At 34.9% G+C, this 22,363-nt stretch overlaps 2 protein-coding genes across 2 annotated transcripts; one reads left to right on the plus strand and one right to left on the minus strand.

Annotated features, from left to right (window-relative positions):
* The first annotated feature begins 18 nt into the window (after window positions 1-18).
* Window positions 19-21,323, plus strand: Not11 (CCR4-NOT transcription complex subunit 11). Its single transcript, XM_071583436.1, has 10 exons — window positions 19-165; window positions 258-349; window positions 1,139-1,287; window positions 1,727-1,852; window positions 6,897-7,084; window positions 7,245-7,404; window positions 10,090-10,365; window positions 12,133-12,272; window positions 13,158-13,323; window positions 20,952-21,323. Exons 1-10 carry the CDS (start codon window positions 128-130, stop codon window positions 21,204-21,206), a joined length of 1,590 nt encoding a protein of 529 aa, XP_071439537.1. The 5' UTR covers window positions 19-127; the 3' UTR covers window positions 21,207-21,323.
* Window positions 20,746-22,363, minus strand: HSPC300 (haematopoietic stem/progenitor cell protein 300). The gene is made up of 3 exons (XM_071583437.1): window positions 22,235-22,363; window positions 22,073-22,155; window positions 20,746-21,995 (listed from the first exon to the last, which is right to left on the minus strand). Exons 1-3 carry the CDS (start codon window positions 22,353-22,355, stop codon window positions 21,969-21,971), a joined length of 231 nt encoding a protein of 76 aa, XP_071439538.1. The 5' UTR covers window positions 22,356-22,363; the 3' UTR covers window positions 20,746-21,968.

A 22,363-nucleotide genomic window follows, 5' to 3' on the forward strand; every position in this document is an offset into this window, starting at 1 on the left:
ATTACGTAAAAGGCATCACGAAGGTTGATGTTTTTGTTTAAATTAATGTTTACTTCATTAAGGCTGGTATATTGATGGCACAATGTAAATGAGAGGAAATATTGTAGGAACAAAGTAATTCACTGCTATGTCCCTCAGCGTGAAAGAGTTGACGTCCTTGTTGGGGTACTACATGTATTTGAATTTCTTGAAGTGATACTTGTTGTGAATTACCTCTAAAAAATTATAATTACCTCTTTCTTCATTCTGTTTTCAAGACTTCTGTCAGAAGAAAATACGGATTCCCAAACATTGGAATCCTTAGCATCACAGTTGCACCAATGTTTTAACAAGCAAGACCATTTTAAAGGTGATGATCTTAATAAAACTTGTTTTTTTAATGTCTCTTGCATTTTGTTTTTATGTTAATTCTTGTCGGCACCTTTATGAATTTTTCAAAAATTACCAATCGTATGTCATCCATAAAATGAATATCATTCAGTACTTAGCGGAACATTTAAAAAGTTTTTCCGTAGTCCAGATGCCGCTTCTGAGGATCAGTATTTTTATAATGGATTAACTTCATAGGTATTATGTGGCTGGGCTTTAATTAACTCTAGGTGCTGAAGTTTTGAGTGACTGCGCTGGAATAGAGAATCTTTATTGCCCTGAAGAGCATTAGAAAATACTGGGATATCTCTTTTCATAATCTTAACAAAGAACTTTCTCTTTAATTTTTCCTGACATGTGTAATTTCCCATGAAATTTTCACAGAAATTGAACCACTTTGGTTGAAGCGAAACCATTCCTCGTAATTATCCTCTTTAAGCTTTCATTTTAAAAGTAATTATTAAATTAAAGAGTTCGCGTATTGGCACAAGATTTTTACCTTGATACTCAATGTGTTTTGGTTTAAGCCTAGTATGTATTCATTATTAAAATAGAAAGAAAGACTCGTACTTTTCCACAGATTTTATTATACTTGGATATCAATTAGAAGTGAAGCCTGAAACAATAGAATATACTAGTATGTATTGTCCATTACGGATTCCATCATTGTTTTTGAAAACGTTGACGGAATCTCAATTAAAAGGACTTAATATTTGTTCATTTTCATGATTAATTTTTGAGTAATGAAACCTTTTTTCCCCGTTTTCAGTGGGATGTGCTCTTATACTCCTATTGCAGCAATCAGATTTGCTTCCTCGGCCCAGCCAGAGGCTTGCTGCCATTACCCTCTTGCATGAAATGTATCGGGGAGAACCAGTGGCGATGAATCCATTCGCATCAGCTTTTGTGCATTTATTGGTTTGTATATGAAACCCATAGTAGTAAATAATGTGTACTACAGAATTGATCCAACTTAAGGCGTTAATTAGTGCCTTATAGCTTACCTAGCTGCTCTTGGAGGTAGCTTACTTTATGGCTAACCCAAACTCTGTGGGTAATTAATGTGTATCATTGTTTGCCCTCAGGTATCTTAATTCTGTGTTGTGACTTGAGTTTAGTCATTGGAGAACATTAAAATTTCAAATACTATTACTATTGGTTGATTTAAGAAAATATTGGCTGGTCTCCTCTCTATATATTTTATCATTGCAACTTCATGGCTATACTTTTGTAATTTTTAGTGGACCCAGGATTTTCCTAATAATCCTTTTTTATTGATGATGATTTTCTAGCGTTTCTGAATTGTCATGCAAAAACTTAAAATTACTTATTTTGTGTTGTCCCTCCATCATTTCAGCATCCACCTGATGACAAAGAAAAGTCATCTACCAGAAGATTGGAATATGCAGGTCAACTTCCCAGGCTGACTGTGGTGGAAAAAACTTTCCTAGCTCAGCTGATCACTGGAATGGGTGGAAAAGAGGTAATTTAGATGCAATGTGGGTTAAAATAATCTAAAAATGTTAATTACCTTAATTACTTAGTGAAAAGGTAATAAATTCGAAGTAAAAGCTTTATCAGAGAAGTAATTTTTAACAAATACAAGTACATTACAATTCCTTCAAATGTAACCAAATACTCTGGGAATATTAGTCATATGCACTACTAATATTTTCATGTCTTAATTTATATTGCTACCTGATGCTGATATTGGATTTAAAATATATCCAGTTTGAGTTGGAGAAACATTGGAGAAATTTAATTAGTTATTCCAACGTATAAATATTCATAAATATTAAAATTCTAAGTAAATTATATTCTTGCATGCTGCCACCTAATTTTGAAGAATGAAAAGCTCGGGGATTTTAGATCACATAGGTCCATCTTTCCAGGACAATAGATTTGTTGGCTGTGCAGTTGGCAGCATCAGGTCAGAAATGTTTGATGGAAATGTAGTCTGTCCTATATACATCTCCCATCTGATCCAGTGCACTCTGAATGGCAAATGGGTTCCTATCCAATCAGATGCACTTGAATTGGTTGATTGAGTTTTAGTGTAACCCATGTTTAGGAAAAGTGGGAAAAAACCACCATTTAGCACTTCTGACTTGAAAACAGTAACGCCAGCAAAACAGTCTCGCCAGAAATGTGGACTAATGTGGAAGACATGGAGCTTTGATAGCATCACACAATGCAAGCTTTCAAGTAAGAAATTGAAGTCCTGTCTTCAAGTAAGAAAGCGTCGAGCTTTCACGTAAGAAATTGAACCCATCAAACTTTTATCTTTTAGAAATAGTATAAATTCAGCCTAGCCCTTTCAACAGAGTTAATTTTATAATTTGGAGTTGAGTATATATGAAGGGTTGAATTTAAATGAAGGCAGGAAGCCCATTACAAATCGGTAAGCGTAAAATTAAATATCTTAGGGACTTTGATATAATTCTAAGTCAATCTATAGTATGGATATGTGCAGAGAGGTGACATCAGTGATCACCAGTATGATTGGGGTGTCTCGGGGAAGTGTAGTCGAGTTAAAGAGTTTGAGAAAATGGTTTGTTTCATTGACAAAGGAAGGGAGGGAATGGTTGAGGGTAGTGATGCACAATGGTGGAGATTCTTGAAGCTGGAATTTATGGCAAGAGGCAATGGGATAGCAGGAACATTTAATTTATGAATTTTGGGAAAGATACAAGAGTGCATGAGTGACTTGAGGTAAGAGTGGAGTTGTCCATGGTTGGTAAATTTTGTGTGGTTTATCACAAGGTTAGTGGGGATGGTGGAAGGGTGTGGATTCCAAGCAGAAAAAAGTTTCCTTGACTGGGAATCAAGGCATTGACCTTTGACTTGCAGGGCCCATGCCCTGGACATTAAGCTACCAAGGAGAATGTAATTATCACTGAAATCCACCTGTGGTTTTGCAGTCAATGTGTACATGAATATAAAAATTATCATGTTGTACATACATATCTACAAATGTTGTAGTTATCTTTAAACTTAGAAACTTAAAATTTTTTACAAAACTTTGCAATTGTATGAAACTTATCATTTACGATACGTACAAATTCTAGTCAGTAACAATTGCAAAGAAGTTGATTAAGGTTTTTTTTTAAATTACAACTGGTCAAAAATTCATACTTATCCATTTACCAGAACTATTAAAATTGAGAAATGAAAAAAAGACTGGCCCACTACTAGTACAAGTATGCCAAACAATCTGTAAATGTTTTACCAGAATTGTGAAGTTTGTTTATACTTTCATTCAATTGAATAATGCAACATAAAGTTACTTCCAAGATAAAGCCAATGAATATGATCATGATTTAACATTAAATTAGTATTCACATTAATAAATGTGGAAAATATATTCTACTTACCGTAATGGGCTTCTTAAATTTGAAGTATCCAACATCTCATGCATAGTTCAGTGAGCATTCATTGAGCATCTTTTATTCAAATGAAGGATCTGCATCTTGTGGGAATGCCCGAAATCAGGTGATAATTAAAACATAAGTCGAAAAAAAAATTATGTGTATAAGTGCTTATCCAGGAAGAAAGATAAAAAACTGAATACATACCAATTACAGATAACCCTTAAAGTAATTATTGTTCAGATATAACATTGTTATTGTAGATTACAAGTCAAGCTAAAATCTGAATAAGTGTAATGATTAGCATTAAAGTTAATGAAATAAAACCATCCGCTGTGATTTTATTAAATGCCATTGTTTTTATGCGTCACTTTTTACTGTTATTAGAAATAAATATATATATATATATATATATATATATATATATATATATATATATATATATATATATATATATATATATATATATATATATATATATATATATATATATATATATATATATATATATATATATATATATATATATATATATATATATAAAATCTTCTGAAGACGACAGCCGTGCTGTCGAAACGTAAAATAACAAATTGTGAGTGTCCTTTCTTTGTGTCTCTATATTCTAAAAATCTACATCTGTGTTTTTATATATTTGTGTGTCGCCGATGAGCGTTCCATAACGGTAAAAAGTGAAATTTGAAATCTCATATATATATATATATGAGATTTCAAATCATTAAAAATAATTGAAAAAAATCATCCTCCTAGTTTTACTTGCCAATTGGAAAATATGAATTGAATTTTTATCATTTATTAATTTATAGCTGAAATTTCAGGCTTTTCTTAGAAGGATACAATATTTGACTGTGTGTGATGAAGAGCTGGAAATCTTGTTACCATTGATATGTCTGGGACTTGCAATTGCCTTCATTCGCCTAACTTAACTGGAAGGTTGGAATAACCATTGTGTTTGACCCGGTACAGAATGTCCAAAATATGCAACTTCAGACGCTCACAGACGCTTTGGCTTCCATGCTTTTTCAAAGGCTTTATTTACCTAAATGAGTGTATGAAGTTTTATAACAAATAATAATAATATTTTTACTGTCCACTAACCATACATCATGTAGGTATAGGAGTTGTCAAACCCAAAGAAAAATACAGGCACATTTCAAAGCTAAGTACATGCCTAAAAAATGTAAATTAAAGTATATAGTAGAAACATAATACACTGCAACTGCTTATCATTGCAAAATTCATTCAATGAATAATAACACTTCATTAGGATGAGGTTCAGTGGGACCATGTAATGTCATGAACCTATTAATTTGACCCTAATGGTGAATTTGTTTTAATACAGCTTAAATCTTCATATTTTACTTCTATAGTTGTTTATTATTTCATTATGAATTTTTTGTTCCCATATGCTTTCTTCAGTCTGTTTCCTTGTGTCTGAGTAATAAGTGGGGTAGCAAAGTGTATAGCCCTTCCATTATGAAGGGTAAATAAAATCAAGTCACCTGCCATTCCCAATCTATCCAGCCCATGATTATTATCACTGACCCAATTCACTCGCATCAAAGTGTAGTTTTTTACTGATACCATTCACATAATGAGCTGATGTGACTTTTTACCAGCTATTACTGTATGCAGGATATAAATGATAAATGTTGATACTCTTGATGTTAATTATTAGCAGTAATAAGTGGTGAAAACAGCGGTGGCAGAGGTTTATGCTTACATCAGATTAATATAACGCTCTGTTACTTAGCGTGTGTGAAAAGAAGGGTCTTTTAACTCATTGAAATCTTCCACTTTCACAACTTTCTTTCTTCCTCTCCATTTAATTCACTAAAATCCAGCCCTGGTTTCCTCGTATTGCTTGAGTTTCCTGAGACCAAAATGGATCACTTAAAGTAAAAGTTAAAAGTATCATGATACTTAAATTTAATTTTTAGATAAAAAATATCAAGGTTAATTATATAAATAAAGTTTTAATAACAAAGGAATTTCAAGGCTGGTGAAAAAAATTGTACATGCCAACAATAGGAGACTAGTTAGAAATATAAGTTTTCTGCAAAAGCCATTTTGCTGCATTTTATTTTTTGCTGCATTTTGGCTCATGCGAACTTAACATTTTTGCTTCTGACATTAAAGTAGCCTCCCTCAGTGTTATCAGGGTAACCTTTATGAGTATACTTCATTATCATAAATTTATCCTGAAAATTTCATTGTTATTTGTTAATTAATCTTGTCTTTGGAGATGACATCTTTCCCCCTTTGTGTCCTGGATCATCTGCCATTAACTCCAAAAAAGAATAACTATAACCAAAGTTTACTGCAAGTTCCAATCATTTCACAATTGTTTGAATAATGAGAGAAAAGATCCAAGTGCAATCTTGCCATGCGTAATATTGTCCAAAAGACTAGCTTTTCTCTTTTCCCTAAACTGAAGATGGCTCTCAGGAGAATTTTTGATAATGTTATAGACACCCCTCGACATCCTCATCATGAGGTTGAGTTAACTTCATTGTTTTTTATTTATGTCGTCATTTAACATTTTGCATGCTAGTCATCAAGTATCCCATTGATGCTTAACAATGAATGCTGCTTTCCTTTCCCTTAGTAGATATAAAGGCATTTAATTAGCAAATCAGATAAAGAGGACACTATTCCCCACAACGCATTCCAGTAAGCTTACATCACTTACTGCAGAGTTTATGAAGCTGTTTATGCATTCAAAGAAATATTCCCATGAAATAATGTCACACACACCTATGAGACTAGGACAAGAAATCATCTCTATAGTATCTGCTAGCATGACAATGATTTCCAAAGGGACCTTGTTCTCTGTGCTTCAAAATGTACAACAAGCTTCCCATAAGTTTGAAATAAATAATTATTATTATAATGCTACAGCATTTTCTTCATGACAAATTGTTGTTAAATCCTTATTTTCTATATATTTTTAGACATTTTGAAATTATAATTATATTTCTAGACATTTTAAATAGGCTTAAATCTCCCATGGAACAAGAAGGATTCAATGTAATTCCATGAGCATTGACTACCTGTTGCAAATTTCTAATGGTGTGCTACAAAATTTAGATTATAAATATTGATATGCAATTATGAAAAGAAAACCTTTTATATTTCCAGCTTTTGAATAAAACAGCAAGACAAGTGGCCCAGTCTGGATCAGGTGGAACTGGTGCCTCGGTTCCTTTAGATATGACTGGTCTCCAACTAGCATTAGCGGAAAGGCAATCGGAGCTTCCACACACCAGCAGAGCAGCTATCCCTATCCTCCTCCCAGATTCAGATCCTTCTCGTCTACAATCCAGTGGGTAAGGCATTCACACTTAGCAAGTCCTTGTTTTCTTTACTCACATAGAAAAATAGAAGCCTGCAGCTGGTTTAATGCGTGGAGAATTATGATTTTTATCTGAAGTAATCACAACTTAAGTTAAATCTTGGTGCATTTTAATAGCTCCTGAAATTTTTTAGGGTGTTACCTGGAATATTTGCTGAACAGGGAATGGCAACACGAAGAGTAGCTGAGGCTCTTTTGCTTCCAGGGCCTGGCCAGAGGCCTGCCATGGTAGAACAGAGTTACCGGCCAGAATTTCTTCGATTAGCTCCTCCATTGCATCCTTGTGAAGATGAGGTAAAGACATGTTTGTGCTTGATTTTTGAGATTTTTTTATTATAGCGTATGTTATAGATTTTTGTGACAGCAAGATGACAGACATCTAGAAAATTAGGATGTTTTGAGAATAAAATTGAAGTATTTTAATTTCCTTTATTTTTCCATGAAATAAATGCGAAGAATTATTGTAGTTGAGCCACAACTCCCTAAAAAACCTTGATATTCTTTGTATGAAAAGGAATGGTGAATGTGAATGGCACATTTTTTCTCACAGTAATTGATGGGCTAGATGGAAGGGAAATGATTCATTTTTGCCAAAAAATTATTATTAGAGAATGGCTCATGACATTTAATTATAATCATTTCTTGACTTATATGCATCTTTAATGAATTGTCTTTCTTAGGTAATCATAAGGGGGAATCATCACAAAGTTGTTATTTTGAATCCATTGATGATATTAAATCCTTATTTTGAAAATGTTTCATGACTTTAGGTATAGTGAGTTAGCTTGAAAACAAAAAGTAATATCGAAAGGCATTCCTGTGTAGTGTGGCTCTCTAAGTGTTAAGGATGTGAAATATTGGAAAAGTAGGCAAAGAGGAAGAGAAGCCTTTGAATTTTGATGCTGAGAAGGCCACTGGAGATCAAATAAACCTACGAAGCGAGAAATCAGGAAGTATGTGGGTCATTCAATAATGTCTTAGAGAATCCATGATGGATTGTAGTATTGGAAAAGGTTTGCTTTTAGTGAGCCTCATCTCTCAGTAGACTGCTGTTTAAGTTTGAGTGGTATTCATTTTGTGGTTTCATTTTTATAGTCGATTGAGGCGACAAACTTTTGTTTATTTAGAAAAATGGAAAAAAATGATTTTTGTAGGGTGATTAAACACTTCTATGGTGAGGTGTACGAGGTCTGTTTAAAAAGTATCGTGACTTTTGTGTTTTTTCAAAAATTATTTATTTGTTCATGAATATCTATTTTGTCCTCTTCAAAGTAATCCCCATTAGATATTATACACTTGTGTCAACGTTTTTTCCAATCCTTGAAGCACTTCAAAAAATCATTTTTGTGATCTTTTTGAGCTCCTCCTTGGATGCATTCTTTATCTCGTCAATCGTAGCGTAGCATCGCCCTTTTATGGGTCTCTTCAGTTGCAGGAACAAGAAAAAGTCACTGGGGGCCAGATCTGGGGAATACGGTGGCTGCGGCATCACCAGTGTGTTGTTTTAGGCCAAAAATTTGCGCACAAGTAAAGATGTGTGAGCAGGGGCGTTGTCATGGTGCAAAAGCCAATTTTTGTTCTTCCACGAATCCGAGCATTTGTGGCGGATTGCTTCACGCAAATTGAGCATAACTTGCAGGTAATATTCCTTATTTACGGTTCTACCCCGTGTCAAGAACTCATGATGCACCAAGCCCCTGCAATTGAAGAAAACTGAAAGCAAAACTTTCACATTTGACCAAACTTGGCATGCTTTTTTCCGTCTTGGCTTGTGCTGCAGCTTCCATTGAGATGATTGAGCTTTAGTTTCCACGTCATAACCATAAACCCATGATTTTTCACCAGTTATTACCCTTTAGAGCAAATTTGGGTCGTCCTGGACAGAGTCATTCGCTAGGTTAATGCGTTGCTGTTTTTGGTCGAAATTGAGCAATTTTGGTACAAATTTTGCGGCGACCCATGTCATGCCCAAATCATTGGTAAAAATCGAATGCCACGAGCCAATTGATATGTTGACGCCCTCAGCAACTTCTCCAGTGGTGGTTCAACGATTGGCCAATTCTATTTTCTTCACTTCAACAAATGTGTTCGTCTGTTGTTGACGTGCTCGGGCATCCGGCTCGCTCTTCATTGGTCACATCTTCTGGCCCTCTGAGAATATTTTGTACCACCGATAAAGGTTGCTTATTGCAACCTTTATCAATGGTACAAGGTTGCCAAATAATTACAAAGCAATCCTTAAAAAGGATGCAATATGAATTTTATTTTATTTTAAACCTACCATTGTGGGTCAAAGCCCTTGTTAGCAAAGGTGATGGGAGATGTAAATGTGCATTTGATTGGCAACATCACACGCAAAAGCCAAGATTGAGGAAGAGCAGTGCAACTTTGGCTTCCTGTTATTGCAGCCACCATCCCCACCTTTCTAAAACAGAATGCATGTTCATGTATGAATATCTCTTGATCCGATGTCATAGGAAAAGCTTTTTATTTACTGCATATATCAAGATGTTACAAACAAAAAAAGATTTAGTTCCCTCCAATATCCCTTGAACCAAGAAAAATATATTTCACCTTTTGATTAACAACTTTTTCTGTGAATAAGACGATGTTTTAAGTTACCACTTCCTTGCACATAACATCTCTTCTCTATGAATTTTCAAAATGTGGGAGAGTTTGACTGAGCAGGTAATAATGTTAAGATTTTACAGAGGTTTAAATTACAGAGGTAAATCTAAAGACATCATCGCTAGTAGAAGTAAATAAAAGGGGCACTTTTATTATTCACTCTATAATTGCACAAACTAGAGGAATTCTTTTTAGCTTTTCCTTTAAGTCAACTATGGGGATAGAAACAAGGTAAATATTGATTTGAATCGCGTTAAAATCCCTCCAGGCATTTCCCTTCTAGAGGAGTTAAAACTTGTATGAAAAATCTGATATTAGTTGTATGTAGTACTTTAACATTTAACTTTTCAGATGGTTTGGTTGAACCTCACTGATCCTTGGGAGCACCAAGTAGCATATGACATCACGCTTTGTGCCCCAGCTCCCCTATCATCATGTGGGACTGCACTTGAGTCGGTGAGTGGGACTGGAGTGTCTAGTGGAGGAACTGGGAGTACTTCACAAGCACGAGACCTCATGTCCCATGCATTTAAGACGGCACTAACAATCGTCCAGCATGGAGGCCTTTTGGAGCAGCTCAATGCAGATCCGAAATTAGTCTACCATGTTGGATTAACCCCTGCAAAGGTAAATATCCCATGGGTAACTACTTAGCTTCATAGTTGATTGAGAATGGGTTTCCTTGATCGATCAAAATGCATATCTGCTGAGGTATCCAGTTTAGTCACTTTTAAAATTACTGCTTCATGTGCGCTAACAAAGAGTTATTTGTTAGCGCACATGAGGCAGTAATTTTAAAAGTGACTTAAAAAACAGCCATCATAATCACTAGGCTTTCCAAGCTAAGTGGTAGTAGGGAAATCATAAATATTAAAAAAAAGTGACCATGTAAACATTTTTTATTAGGTGAATTATCATGTAAAAGGTTAAAAAAAATGGAAAATAAAATGGCGGAAGCCAGATATGTCTCTATTGAAATTAGTGTTTCATTAAAAAGTAAGCATTTTGATGCAAGCTGGAAAACAAAATAAGAACTTTCAGCTTCTTTTCTACTTTCATTGTAACTTCTTGCAATGATTCTTTCTTGCTGCCTATATGGTATTGTCTGATGTAATAAACAAGGGTTAGGAACAAGTGGAGGGAAAGAAACATGGTGGAAATAGCAATGCAGGAATATGGAGAGTTACAGTAAAAAAATTTTTTTATAAAGGTACTGCAAAAGAAAAATCACTCTGCAATATCAAACATATAGTAGGCAAATATATATTGAGCGAAAGAGATTTGCACTAGTGTGGATGAATGCATAGACAGAAAATAAAAACTTGTTATAACAAAATTAATGGGACAAAAGAAATCAAGTCTGCAATCAGACTGACTCATGCATGTTAGTTTCTCTCTTCCTCCAAGACATAGGAGGATGGCCCCTTGGGGTCTGGGTCACTTTTTCCCTGCCGTCACCTTCATCTTCTCTTTGATCCTCACTGATGACTGCATAAACAAAATCCCCATCAGCCATGGTTCCAAACTTTGCTTCATAGTCACTCTCTCTCTCGTCTCTTAATTTGTGTCACAGTGCAATAACTTCATCTCCATCATCAGATTCATTTGCATTCAAAGCTAAACATGCATATTTTCTTCACGTTTGTCCACATCATTACAGAATCAGAAGAGTATAGAGTTAAAAGGAGAATAGTAACAATACTGAATTACGTTTTATGTTAGTATTATTAATTTTTATAGTTATTATGATATGGTGCATTTTTCTGATGATTATAATATAACACAATGTATTTTCCAACCAAATAGAACAAGTTTTGGCGAGAGACCAAAATTATTCAAATGAAAAAAATGAATCATTTCCCTAATGCATAATTTGTCAGCAGTGAAGATCCTAAGGATAAGCTCTCTTATATGCATGTTCATATGTCAGAACAGGTAAATATGAAAATTCACTATGTAAAGTAGCAATTTCATCATTTCTGTTCATATTTTAAGTCTGAAAGGAGTATATACGTATATTTTTCTCTCATAGTTTCCATACAAATATCAACCACAGGATGAAATGGAGATGGTATTCTGTTGAATTAGCCAGGCAAATCAAACTTGAGAAATCGGTCCAGTGTGGGTCTAAATGTGAACATTTTCTAATAAGATAAATAAGGGAAATCTTGGAATTTCATTTCTTACTCGTAGCTTGCTCTTGAGCCCAAAAGAATCATTGAAAATGTCATGAGGTCAACACTCATGCTTAATGCAAGTGATGCAACGCAAGTAATGGTGTTCTAGCCTTTTGTCTCATTTTTATTGAACTCTCTAGATGAACAATATAATTCATTGCAATACATGTAATAGTAACTCTAACCATGTAACATTGTACCTCTTTCTACATTTTAGTTACCTGACTTAGTGGAAAACAACCCACTTATTGCTATTGACGTACTTCTAAAATTGATGCAGTCGAGTCAAATAACTGAATATTTCAGTGTATTAGTCAATATGGAGATGTCTGTTCATTCCATGGAGGTTGTCAACAGGTAAGGAAATAGAGTAAAACAGAGGTGGCCCAACTCACGAAACCAGAGAGATGTATATGATTTCCCATAACACTGCTCAATTCTTCAATAACTCCTGACCAATCCTCGGATTGACAACCTGTGATGATTGTTATGATTAACTGATTAGAGTTAGGCCAAAATTGATCCATCAGATATGCCTATTTTGGCAATTTTTCAATGTGTCACTGTGATGTCAACTCAAAAATACCATTTAAGGAGACCAGAAGATCAGAGAACTTTTTTTAAATTACAGATGCATGGAGTTATTAACTTGGAACTTGAGCCACTCATGGGTAATGGATTGACTTTTCTTATTCAGTTCATTATATATTTAATATCTTAAGAAAAAATTGTAGTGTGTTGCGTTGTGTGTGGGGATTTTTTGTGTTTTTTTCAGCCCTTTTAAATTCAGCAACCATAGAACCCTCATTGTTACGACCAACTAATTCTTCTAAATAAGGCAAATGCTCAATCCATGCCACCCTAGGAGAAAAAAGATTACTAGCAAATCACATATGAATTTTAGAATAAACTGTGAGAAGATTTTGACTACCTTAATTAGCCATCTTGGCTCATAAATAAAATAAATACACTGTATTAATGCATTAAGATAATGTCATATTTTGAATTCTGTTCTTATCTTTGATCATAAAAGGAAAAGCATATGAAGAAAGTAATGTTCTGGATAAGTCATTGTTTTTGAGTTAGCAGTGGTTGGATGCATGCAACTGAATGTAGTCACACATATGATAAAAAATATTTCTATTGAGTGATTAATGCAGTATTCATTTAGTATTAATTACTTATAAACTGATGATTCGCAATCCTCATGCTTTTTTTGTCTAATGAATATTAATCTTCTAGGCTGACTTCTACTGTTGATCTGCCCACGGAGTTTGTTCATTTGTATATCTCTAACTGCATCTCAACTTGTGAAACAATTAAGGACCGATACATGCAGAACAGACTTGTTCGCCTTGTTTGTGTCTTTCTACAATCACTAATTAGAAACAAGATTATCAATGTCCAGGTTAGTATCCCATTCACCTCTTAACCTCTGATATGCATTTTTACCATAACAGTATATGCTAGCTGTGCAGGTGTTTTTAAAATGATAGATAGGATGAGTGTTTTATCTTTAATAATATGAAATATAATGTTCAATGTTTGTTGAGAAAGTTTCAAGACTCACAGCTTCAAGCACAACACATTCAAACATTTTCAAACACCAATTTGGTTTTTCACACTTGTACTCGAGGCCTCTGTTTATCAAGGTAACGTTTTTCCTAATTCAAGCAAAACTTTCTGGTATTCAGCATTGTTATCATCTGAGTACAATTATCAATATATTGATAAATAATTATGAGTAATTAATAATAGATGCTAAAATTTAACATTATATCCTTAAATTTGGACCAACTTTTTTTTCCACAAATACTTTTTAATTACCAATCTAAGGGAATGCTATAAAAACTGGTTATTGGAAAAGTGATGGAACTTATGGAAAATATATGAAATAATTGCCCTAAGTTATCATTTTTGTTACAACCTATGATTAGCAAATGTGCCTCCATGATTTTTATGGCTTTAAGTTTGAATAAAAGTGTTTGTAAATATGAAAAAGTTTTTGGGAAGCTGTTAATTTGAAACTATACCCAAACACAAGGTTGCTTGCTGCTGGGTAAAACGATAGTTTTTACTATGATGGAATTTTGGGCAATAAATGACTGAGGGTAAACCATTGCTGTTAATAGTTCTTCGTTCTTTGCTTGGCCATCTAAGGAAGTGTGTTAGACAAAAACATAATCAACAGTAAGTGGGAGAGAGAAATTGATGCCAAATTATTTCAATTCCAGTTAAGAGTCTTAACATATCCATCATTCATGCACTCATAAAATATGTACTCTCCACAAAAGAGTAGAAGCTTATGGGTATGGATTAATTTTTGTGTGACTTCCCATGCTTTTGAGAATATTTGAGCAGGACTATGTTTCTCGTATGCATCCCATCTTTCAATTTGATGAGCAAATTCGTTCCATGATAAAAGCTACAAAACAGAACATTTACCAGTTCTTCAAATCAGTTTGTAGATTTGAGCCCTCCTCTTAATGATCCCTATAAAAGTATTTTTCCAAAGGTTTTCCATTTGTTTTTAGATACTATGTTGTCTCCAATAGCTTGGCTCAAAATTTCCCGAAATAAATGTAGTCTTAGTTTTATATTAAACTTGAACGAGTGTAACCAAACATGAGTGCCATTAGTTGATATTCTTTGGCATGGTAAATTATTGCTATTGTAATATATTTTTTCAAACCAAGAAACAAATAATTTTTCATAATTGAAAATAAAATGGCCAGAGAGTGTATCAAGGAGCACTTCCATGGGAAGAATAGTTTGCTCTTCATTCTTTCCCTAGTTCCATGGCTTTCTAAAATTACAACTCTCCTTGGATGGCATGATACACTGACATCTATGAGATTAGGGGAGGTGGAAGGGGATAGAAATATCAGGTAATGGTATAGTTGCAAGCACGTAACAATAGCCATGAATTCTTGCCAGTATATAAGTTAAAATATGATGTAAATTGACAAGTTATTCCAGTAAATATTTAAGATTTATGTAAATCCTGCATACCTAATGAAAACCTTTTATTTCTAATCAATTCTTGGTGCTTTTGATATAATTAATCAGTAGAAATTTGGTAGAAAATCAGTGGATATTTATTAAGAAATAGCAATTTGTGGCTTTTAACTTGGGGATACAGAACAAACATAATATTTGTAACTTTTTTATAGCTCTAATATGAGGAATATTTGAAAAGTTAGGACTATGTGGTCATAAAAAAATATATTCACGAGGAAAAAATTTTATTTAACGTTTTACTTTCCAACAAACTTAATTTACTTTTCTACATAATTGCCATTCACTTCTAAGGACTTTTCATAATGCTGCAATTGCTTCTTTAATCCACCAGCATAGAAGTTCACCATCACAATTGAACCAATTTACAACAGCAGTCGTAGGTTCTTGTCTTCAAACCATTGTCCACCAAGCCACGGCCTTTAATGAAAGAAGAAGAAATGTTCTCTAGGTGCAAGGTCGAGACATTTGATACAAAAATGCCCATCCACTCAGCATTCTTTGCTCTTTGGGTTGGTTGGTAACCATTTTTGGTGCCCACCTTGAACACAATTTGTGATATCCAAGCTTTTCCTTAGCAACCATGTAAACAGTGTTGCATCTTATTAGAGGAAATTCGTCAGCTAGAGTACCAATTGTCAATCAGATCAAAGCTCTTGATCCACTTGTTGAATGATTTCATCATTCTGGGTACTGGGCCTGCCACTCCGTTCTCCAGGGGATCGAGATGGTGCGGGGGCTAACGTACTGGCTTCCCACCCTGAGGGCGCGGGTTCAAATCCCGGCGGTGTTGAATATTTTTCAGAGGTATCTCGATCCCTACTTGAGGTGCTTTGTGGATGGCACTTTGAGTGAGTACACCGTCCGTCGGATGGGACGTTAAACTGCGGACCCCTTGGCGCCTTTCGTAAAGAGTAGGCTAATGCCGACGCCGGGTTTCTCTCCACCCTTCATCCTTTCCTGTCCATTCCCTATGGCGCAAATGACCTTAGCTGTCGGTCGCCTCCCCTCAAAACTACTACTACTACTCCGTTCTCCATCATGCAGATTTGTGCAGCCCTTTTTGAAGTCTTTACACCATTGTCTTTCACTCATTACACTATAGGTTCACCAACTAGGCACATCTCCTGATGAATTTGGGCAGCTGATTATCCTTTTTCATTCAAGAACAAATTACAGCATGTGCTTTGCAACTGGTGGGAGGAACGATTTTTGTGGACATTGTTATCAGCATTTATTGACAGGTAAACAACTATGAAAAGAAAAAATAGCTTCAGTGGCTTCAGAAACAATCAATAGATGACTCAGCATCGCTACAACTTTCTTCTGACCCACTAATATTTAAATATAAGAAAACAGCTCTTCTTATCCGAATGCTTAGCATAAAATATTTTTGGGATTTGAAATTATGGATACTCACCTGAGTAATATAGCCTACCTACTCAATTTTTTGTACTAGCTTCAAGTGATTTGCTCTACATGGAGGAACAGTTTCACATCTAATCAAATAGGAAAAACCATGGTATTTACAGTATAAAAACAAGGAACCTGTCCATTGCTGTAGCGTTTCAGGCATATATTTTAGGTTCAAACTCCTTAAATTGTTTCCTGCTACAGCACTTTTAGTTTTTATTTCAGCATTTTTTATTTTATTAATATTAATCAATTGATGGAAAAGGATAATCTTTTTGATTGAAAAATATAATAAGTCAGATACAATGAACATGAATGTGTTTCTTTGACCTTATATTGTCCTCTTTGCAGTGGTTCTTTAGTTTTTCCGGTTTTTTTAAATTGTTTATATTTGTATAAATTAATCACATTCAAGTTCCAATAGGTGTTCCTTGCAGAATGAAAAACATTAGTAATGTACCACTGATGTTTACATTGAATAATGCTCACGAAGACGACTATTAATTCGATGGGTGTGCTTGAGTATGTTGCTTCTGTGATTGCAAATGAGCAGACACATGCTTTGAAAAATGGCACTACTACTGAAATTATTATTAAATTGAGGATATCTAAATTGTTTGTTTCATTATTATTCATTTATGATGGGAACGTTTTAGATGCTGATTAAATTCATGTAAAATTAAATATACTAACACTAAAATTTATGGGAAGCGAAATATGAAATAAAATGCATAGGTATGCTAATGTGCAATGTATTAAAAAAAGTGATGCATAGGAAATGATATGCACATAAAAATATATTAGCTTACTTGGTTAACTTAAAGCTGTTATATTACAAACATATGAAAGCTACTGTGATAGGTGTGAAAGGTCTCCTTTTGGGACTAGGAAGGACAGAAAACTGGGTTAAAAGCAGTAGGAAGACTTGACTGTTTACTATCTCAAAAGGTCTTGATTAATATTTACTCTGTAAGTGTATGCCATGGTGGCTCGGAGTAGTCCATGGGTAGAGCGTTTGACTACTGACCAGGAGGGGCCCGGGTTCGATTCCCGGGCAAGGCACTCTAGGCACCTGCAGCTCCACCCAAGCTACGTGATTTTTCGGGTACCACGTCTTCCTGGGAAACCATAACTGGCACAGGGAATGGAGCTGGTGCCCCTACCCTGATGTGTGAATTTCACATGCCGTCGGGCTTAGTCCTGGGTGAACTCTACCATCACCTACCTAACCGACCTTCGGGTTGATTACTGTGTTTATCATTTTTTTAAGTGTATACTGATTGTGCACATTCATTAAAGCTTTCTAAAAGAAATGTGCTTCCTTCTTTGTCCTCTAATTTATAGTCAGTCTCACTTTGTAGTAAAAAAAACTTTTATAAAGAGGTCTGCTGTAAGACTCTGAAGTTTTGTTGGGCTACTTACCTTTCAAAATCATATTTTAGATATTTAAAAAGGTTGTTAATTTCCTCTCCATGGCAATGGACGTGTTTACTGATTTATGACACTTCTCTATCATTGGAAGGTGCCAGTCCGATTTGTTTCTTCATCTGATTCCATGAAGTCTTGAATCATCATCGTTGGCAATGGGTTTTTTTAAATACCATAAAAAAATCAGAATAATGATGCAATATTGGTCCATAAAAAAATTTGCTTTTGTCATCGTAATGTAAAGTATTCCCCACATCACTAAAGAAGTTAATGCACCACCTTTCTCTTGACCTACAGCATTAGCAATACCACGCACCTTCATATGGTGATCTTCCAAAATCTTGATGATTTCCAGTGTGGTTACACTTTTCGGACATCCTTCAAGTAAAACACCTTGTAGGCTTTCATTGTCACATTTAAACTTGGCCACCCATTTCTTCATGGCAGGAATTGAAGGAGAAGAGTCCCCATGTAGATTTGCAATCCTTGGATAAATTTTGGTCAGCATTAAACCTTTTTCAAGAATTTTAACGACTGCCTACAGGAAACTGCTGGATGGAGTTTGCTTGCAATTTCACACACTACTCACAGTTGTGCCAACATGAAAGAAAAATCATGCGAGAGGCCAAGAACTTTGAGCCCCTCATATGACAAGAATTATCTGAGCAACATACTTTCAAATTCCACCAAGTTATCATTTTGAATCAGACTGTAGTCATAATCATACACTTCACCCAGATTATCTGATATAGGTGATTTTTGTTATGTGGGCTGCCTGCTGTATTGAGCTGTCTGACACTCATTAAGATTCTTTAATGTTGATGTTTCCATTACTAAAATGTCACTTGCTTTTTAACAGTGATTGTTTCTTTTACATAAAACTTCATCAATGAATGTTAATGAGTTGAATGTTTTCCACGTGGAGGAATTCATTGACAAACCTTTGCCTCATACAACTTTCATATTTTTTATCATTTTGTGGAACCTACTCTGCTGCAATGCGCCACAAAACAACAGAAGAATCATGGATACAGGCAGGAAAGTTGCGATAAGCCATCAGCAAAATATAATAAGTGATCGCATTCTGTGACTTGTATTTTTGAAAGGAACATGCTCAACTCAAATTAAGACATAATTACAAACTGGCCATAACTCTGATGCCTTAAAACAACTAATATGCTCCTCTAGCCCAAGACTTGGAGGTGCCCTATTGAAAATGAATTTGATTGAACTCAGGAGATCAATATCAATCTGAGAGTTGGCTTGTGGCTGCTCTTCATGCAATCCTTTTTCCTGCTCGTCTCTTCATTTTTCCTTGCATTTAAGCCTGCCATCTACCACCTATTTTGCTATTAGTTCCTGCTCTCTTTCTCTGTAATTCCTCCTTTCTGGGGTTGTTTCAAATGTGGTCTTCAGTAAACTTGTTCCTGGTGATGTGTTAAATTTTTCTTGCTAGGGACATTCTCACTTCACCCACTCCCCTGTACTCATTGGTTTACCTCCAGGTTCTCTTATTTGCCGCTGGTATTTTTAAAGCTAACTACACCATCATCTTCAATTCCATGAGGATGATGGCAGAGCTAGCTGGCCTTCAAAATGTTGGTAGTTGTGGATTCCTACCACCTTAAGTGGTGGAAAACCCTAATAAGGCTTCATATTTGGTATAGGCTGAAAAAAAACCAATCCATGGTACTCCACGTATGAATGAACTACTTCCTTAAGGTTGAACTATTATGTAGGTAGTATTTGCTGTTAATAGTACTGGTAGGAAGCCTTTATGTTTGTCCTAGCCTGCTCAACATATCCCTCTTATTTCTTCCATTTCTGAAGATCTTGTAACCTAAATAACAAACTGCGTCATTTTGTTCAAGTGTGCCCCTTTTCTGTTATCTTCCTTTCCTCACTGTTACTGCAGACCTGAATTTCAGTTTTATTCTCGAGGCTTTACCAGAAATCTCACAGGGTTAGATATAATCATTTTATTGACTAAATCTACTTGTACATTAACTAATTTCAATTATTTATTCATATGTTAACTAGTTATTTGGTTTAATTGTAAGTTAATTCACAGCTACATTTATTATTTAATTTATTTATCACATTAAAGAGTACATATTTATTTGAGCTCGTGACCTAGTGTATTCCCTATAGATGGCTGATAGTGAAAAAAAGTTATGTTTATATCAATATATTTAAAAATTATCATTCCTTCAAGCAATTATAAAAAAACATATCAAGAGAATTTTCATCCATATCAATGGATATTATTAATCAATCTAAAAATAAATGATTGTAGATGATAACTGTTAATAGCTCAATATAATATGCACAGAGGAAGTCCCGGGAGCAACACTATATTAGTCATAATGAAGATAGAGAATAAGTAGAAGAAAAAACGTAAAAATTAATGTATAATTTTAAATGGCACACATCCAGGAAACTGAGGATATGTCAATGGTGGCATGTTATGGGATTGAGCTTGGTAGGAAAGTAAGCTGCAAGCATTATGTAATAACTAGGTTCTCCGCTGCTAGAAAAATCAGTGACGTCATCTCTAAGCCTAAGGACCAATTGCCCGATCTCATGTACGGAGTATATGAGATCAAGTGCACATGAGGGAAGTTCTATATTCGCTTAACAGGAAGGTCCATTAGATGCAGAATTAAGAAGCACCTAAGGACCACGAACAAGAAATAGTTATGACTCTCAGCAATTGCCAAACATGCGTGGTCGGAAGCTTTGAAGGAAGGGTCCATTTGAAGCTGCATATAAATCGGAATTTTTGGAGATATATGAGACTTCAGCACGCACTTGGCAGGATTTTATTGAAATGACCTTATGGTCATATAATAAAAGGTGTTCATTTATTAGCTTTAAGATGTACTTCAAACTTGGTCAAATTTTTGGAGAGCACAAAGTAATTTTCAACCGAATCTGTCAACTTTTTATGCATAGGTGTTAAATGAAATACTTGTGAACATGAAACTTGGTTCTTTATTATTAAACTCTCAAATAGGTTCACTAGTTAGTTAGTCAAGAGTTACAGTTGTTTCACTGTGACCTTTTTAAATAAGTAATAAATACATGTCATCCAACATAAGCTTTTACAATTATACGTATATATGTAATCTGGAACAACATAGTAAAAAAATTTAAACATTTTCCCCTTACTTTCAGGAGTTATTCATTGAAGTGCAAGCATTTTGTATCGAGTTCAGCTGGATTCGGGAGGCAGCTGCTTTATTCCGATTACTGAAACAGTTGGAATCTGGTGAAGGAAATCAAGCTGTTGTTGGGAGTGCAGCTACATCTGTAGTTGGTAGTGGTGTGATGTCAGGAACTAATTCCCCTTTGACTCAAAGTGGTACGGGATCAGTGGTTACTGGTACATCACAAGGAGGAAAAAGTTCAAGTGGCAAATCAAATGAATGACTTAATATCTCAGGTTCACAAGACTAACCAATTATGCTTGTTTCTTTTGATGGACTGATTACAGACGAAGTAAATGACGTTTCAACTAATAAAAGCCAGTTGTGCAAGTTTTATCCATTACAGTCCTCAAATTTCTACATTCCAATGACATCCCAACTACCCGTTTTTCTCCAGTGTAAAATTAAAGTCATCAATCAACCTCGCTCAGTTATACAGATGCGATTAGCCGGGTGGCAATGATATTTGGAATTTAGACTAGACACTTGAATCCAAGAATGACGAGGTATTTTCGAACAGTGAGAAAGCATTTTCCGCAACTATCAAGGTTTAAAAAAATTGCGTAGGGCATATTACAGAAAAATAAATATTTCGGACGTGAGTGTAGAATGTACACAGGTCAGTGACGGGCAAACCGTATATGCACAGAGTTACGGATTCCTTAATGTATCCCTTAAATAGGAAGTATTACAGCCTGAAGACAGAAATTCGTCATAATAACTTGAAGTAGCATTTGATTTAACATCAACAATTTCCACGTAAGCATTTAAAGTACACAATTACGAAAGGACAAATTGATACACCAATTATCGCGTTCCTCATGATATACCAGCGACAGGAGAGAATTGCTTCGAGAGATAGATAAATGAATTCCTTAGACTGGAACATGGATATGTGCGAATCCGTTTCATCAAGCTCTCGCGCAGCACAAATGTTTAAAAAAATGTAAATGGTGCTGCTTGCGTAGAAATTCCAATGAATATATTACGTCAAGGTCTCCCCTTTGGTTACCTGAAAGGACATGGAACATTTTCAAATATTACATAGAATGCAACAACCCACCCATCTTATACTTCATCACAACATACCCGAGCCTCCAGATATTCAATCCGCCGTTCCAATGTTGTCAATTTCTCATTTAAAACGGCTAATCTAGATCGGCAAGACATATCTGACAAAGGAGAGTCATAGAGCAATTTGATAACCATACTCCATTTTGGAATTGAATGTAATAATAACCAAAGCCTTACCAAATGAATTCAGAAAGTCAGCAATTTTCTTAATGCTACCCGTTATGACTTCTATGTATTCACGATTAGCCCAATCTTGCTGAATTTGTTTCTGAATTGTTTCTCTGTGTACGGCCGCCATCTTCAATG

Source organism: Hetaerina americana, unplaced genomic scaffold (genome assembly GCF_022747635.1).
Source record: "Hetaerina americana unplaced genomic scaffold, ioHetAmer1.1.p SCAF_14, whole genome shotgun sequence".
NCBI classification, from domain to species: Eukaryota; Metazoa; Arthropoda; class Insecta; order Odonata; family Calopterygidae; genus Hetaerina; species Hetaerina americana.

Bases quoted from the DNA above. Each gene is read 5' to 3' on its own strand.
- Not11 (XM_071583436.1), top strand. From the start codon at position 128: ATGTCCCTCAGCGTGAAAGAGTTGACGTCCTTGTTGGG. The intron at 350-1,138 runs GTGATGATCTTA...CCCCGTTTTCAG, and splicing joins CAAGCAAGACCATTTTAAAG to TGGGATGTGCTCTTATACTC. The intron at 7,085-7,244 runs GTAAGGCATTCA...GAAATTTTTTAG, and splicing joins TCTCGTCTACAATCCAGTGG to GGTGTTACCTGGAATATTTG.
- HSPC300 (XM_071583437.1), bottom strand. From the start codon at position 22,355: ATGGCGGCCGTACACAGAGAAACAATTCAGAAACAAATTCAGCAAGAT. The intron at 22,156-22,234 runs GTAAGGCTTTGG...CTCCTTTGTCAG, and splicing joins TGACTTTCTGAATTCATTTG to ATATGTCTTGCCGATCTAGA. The intron at 21,996-22,072 runs GTATGTTGTGAT...ATGTCCTTTCAG, and splicing joins TTGAATATCTGGAGGCTCGG to GTAACCAAAGGGGAGACCTT.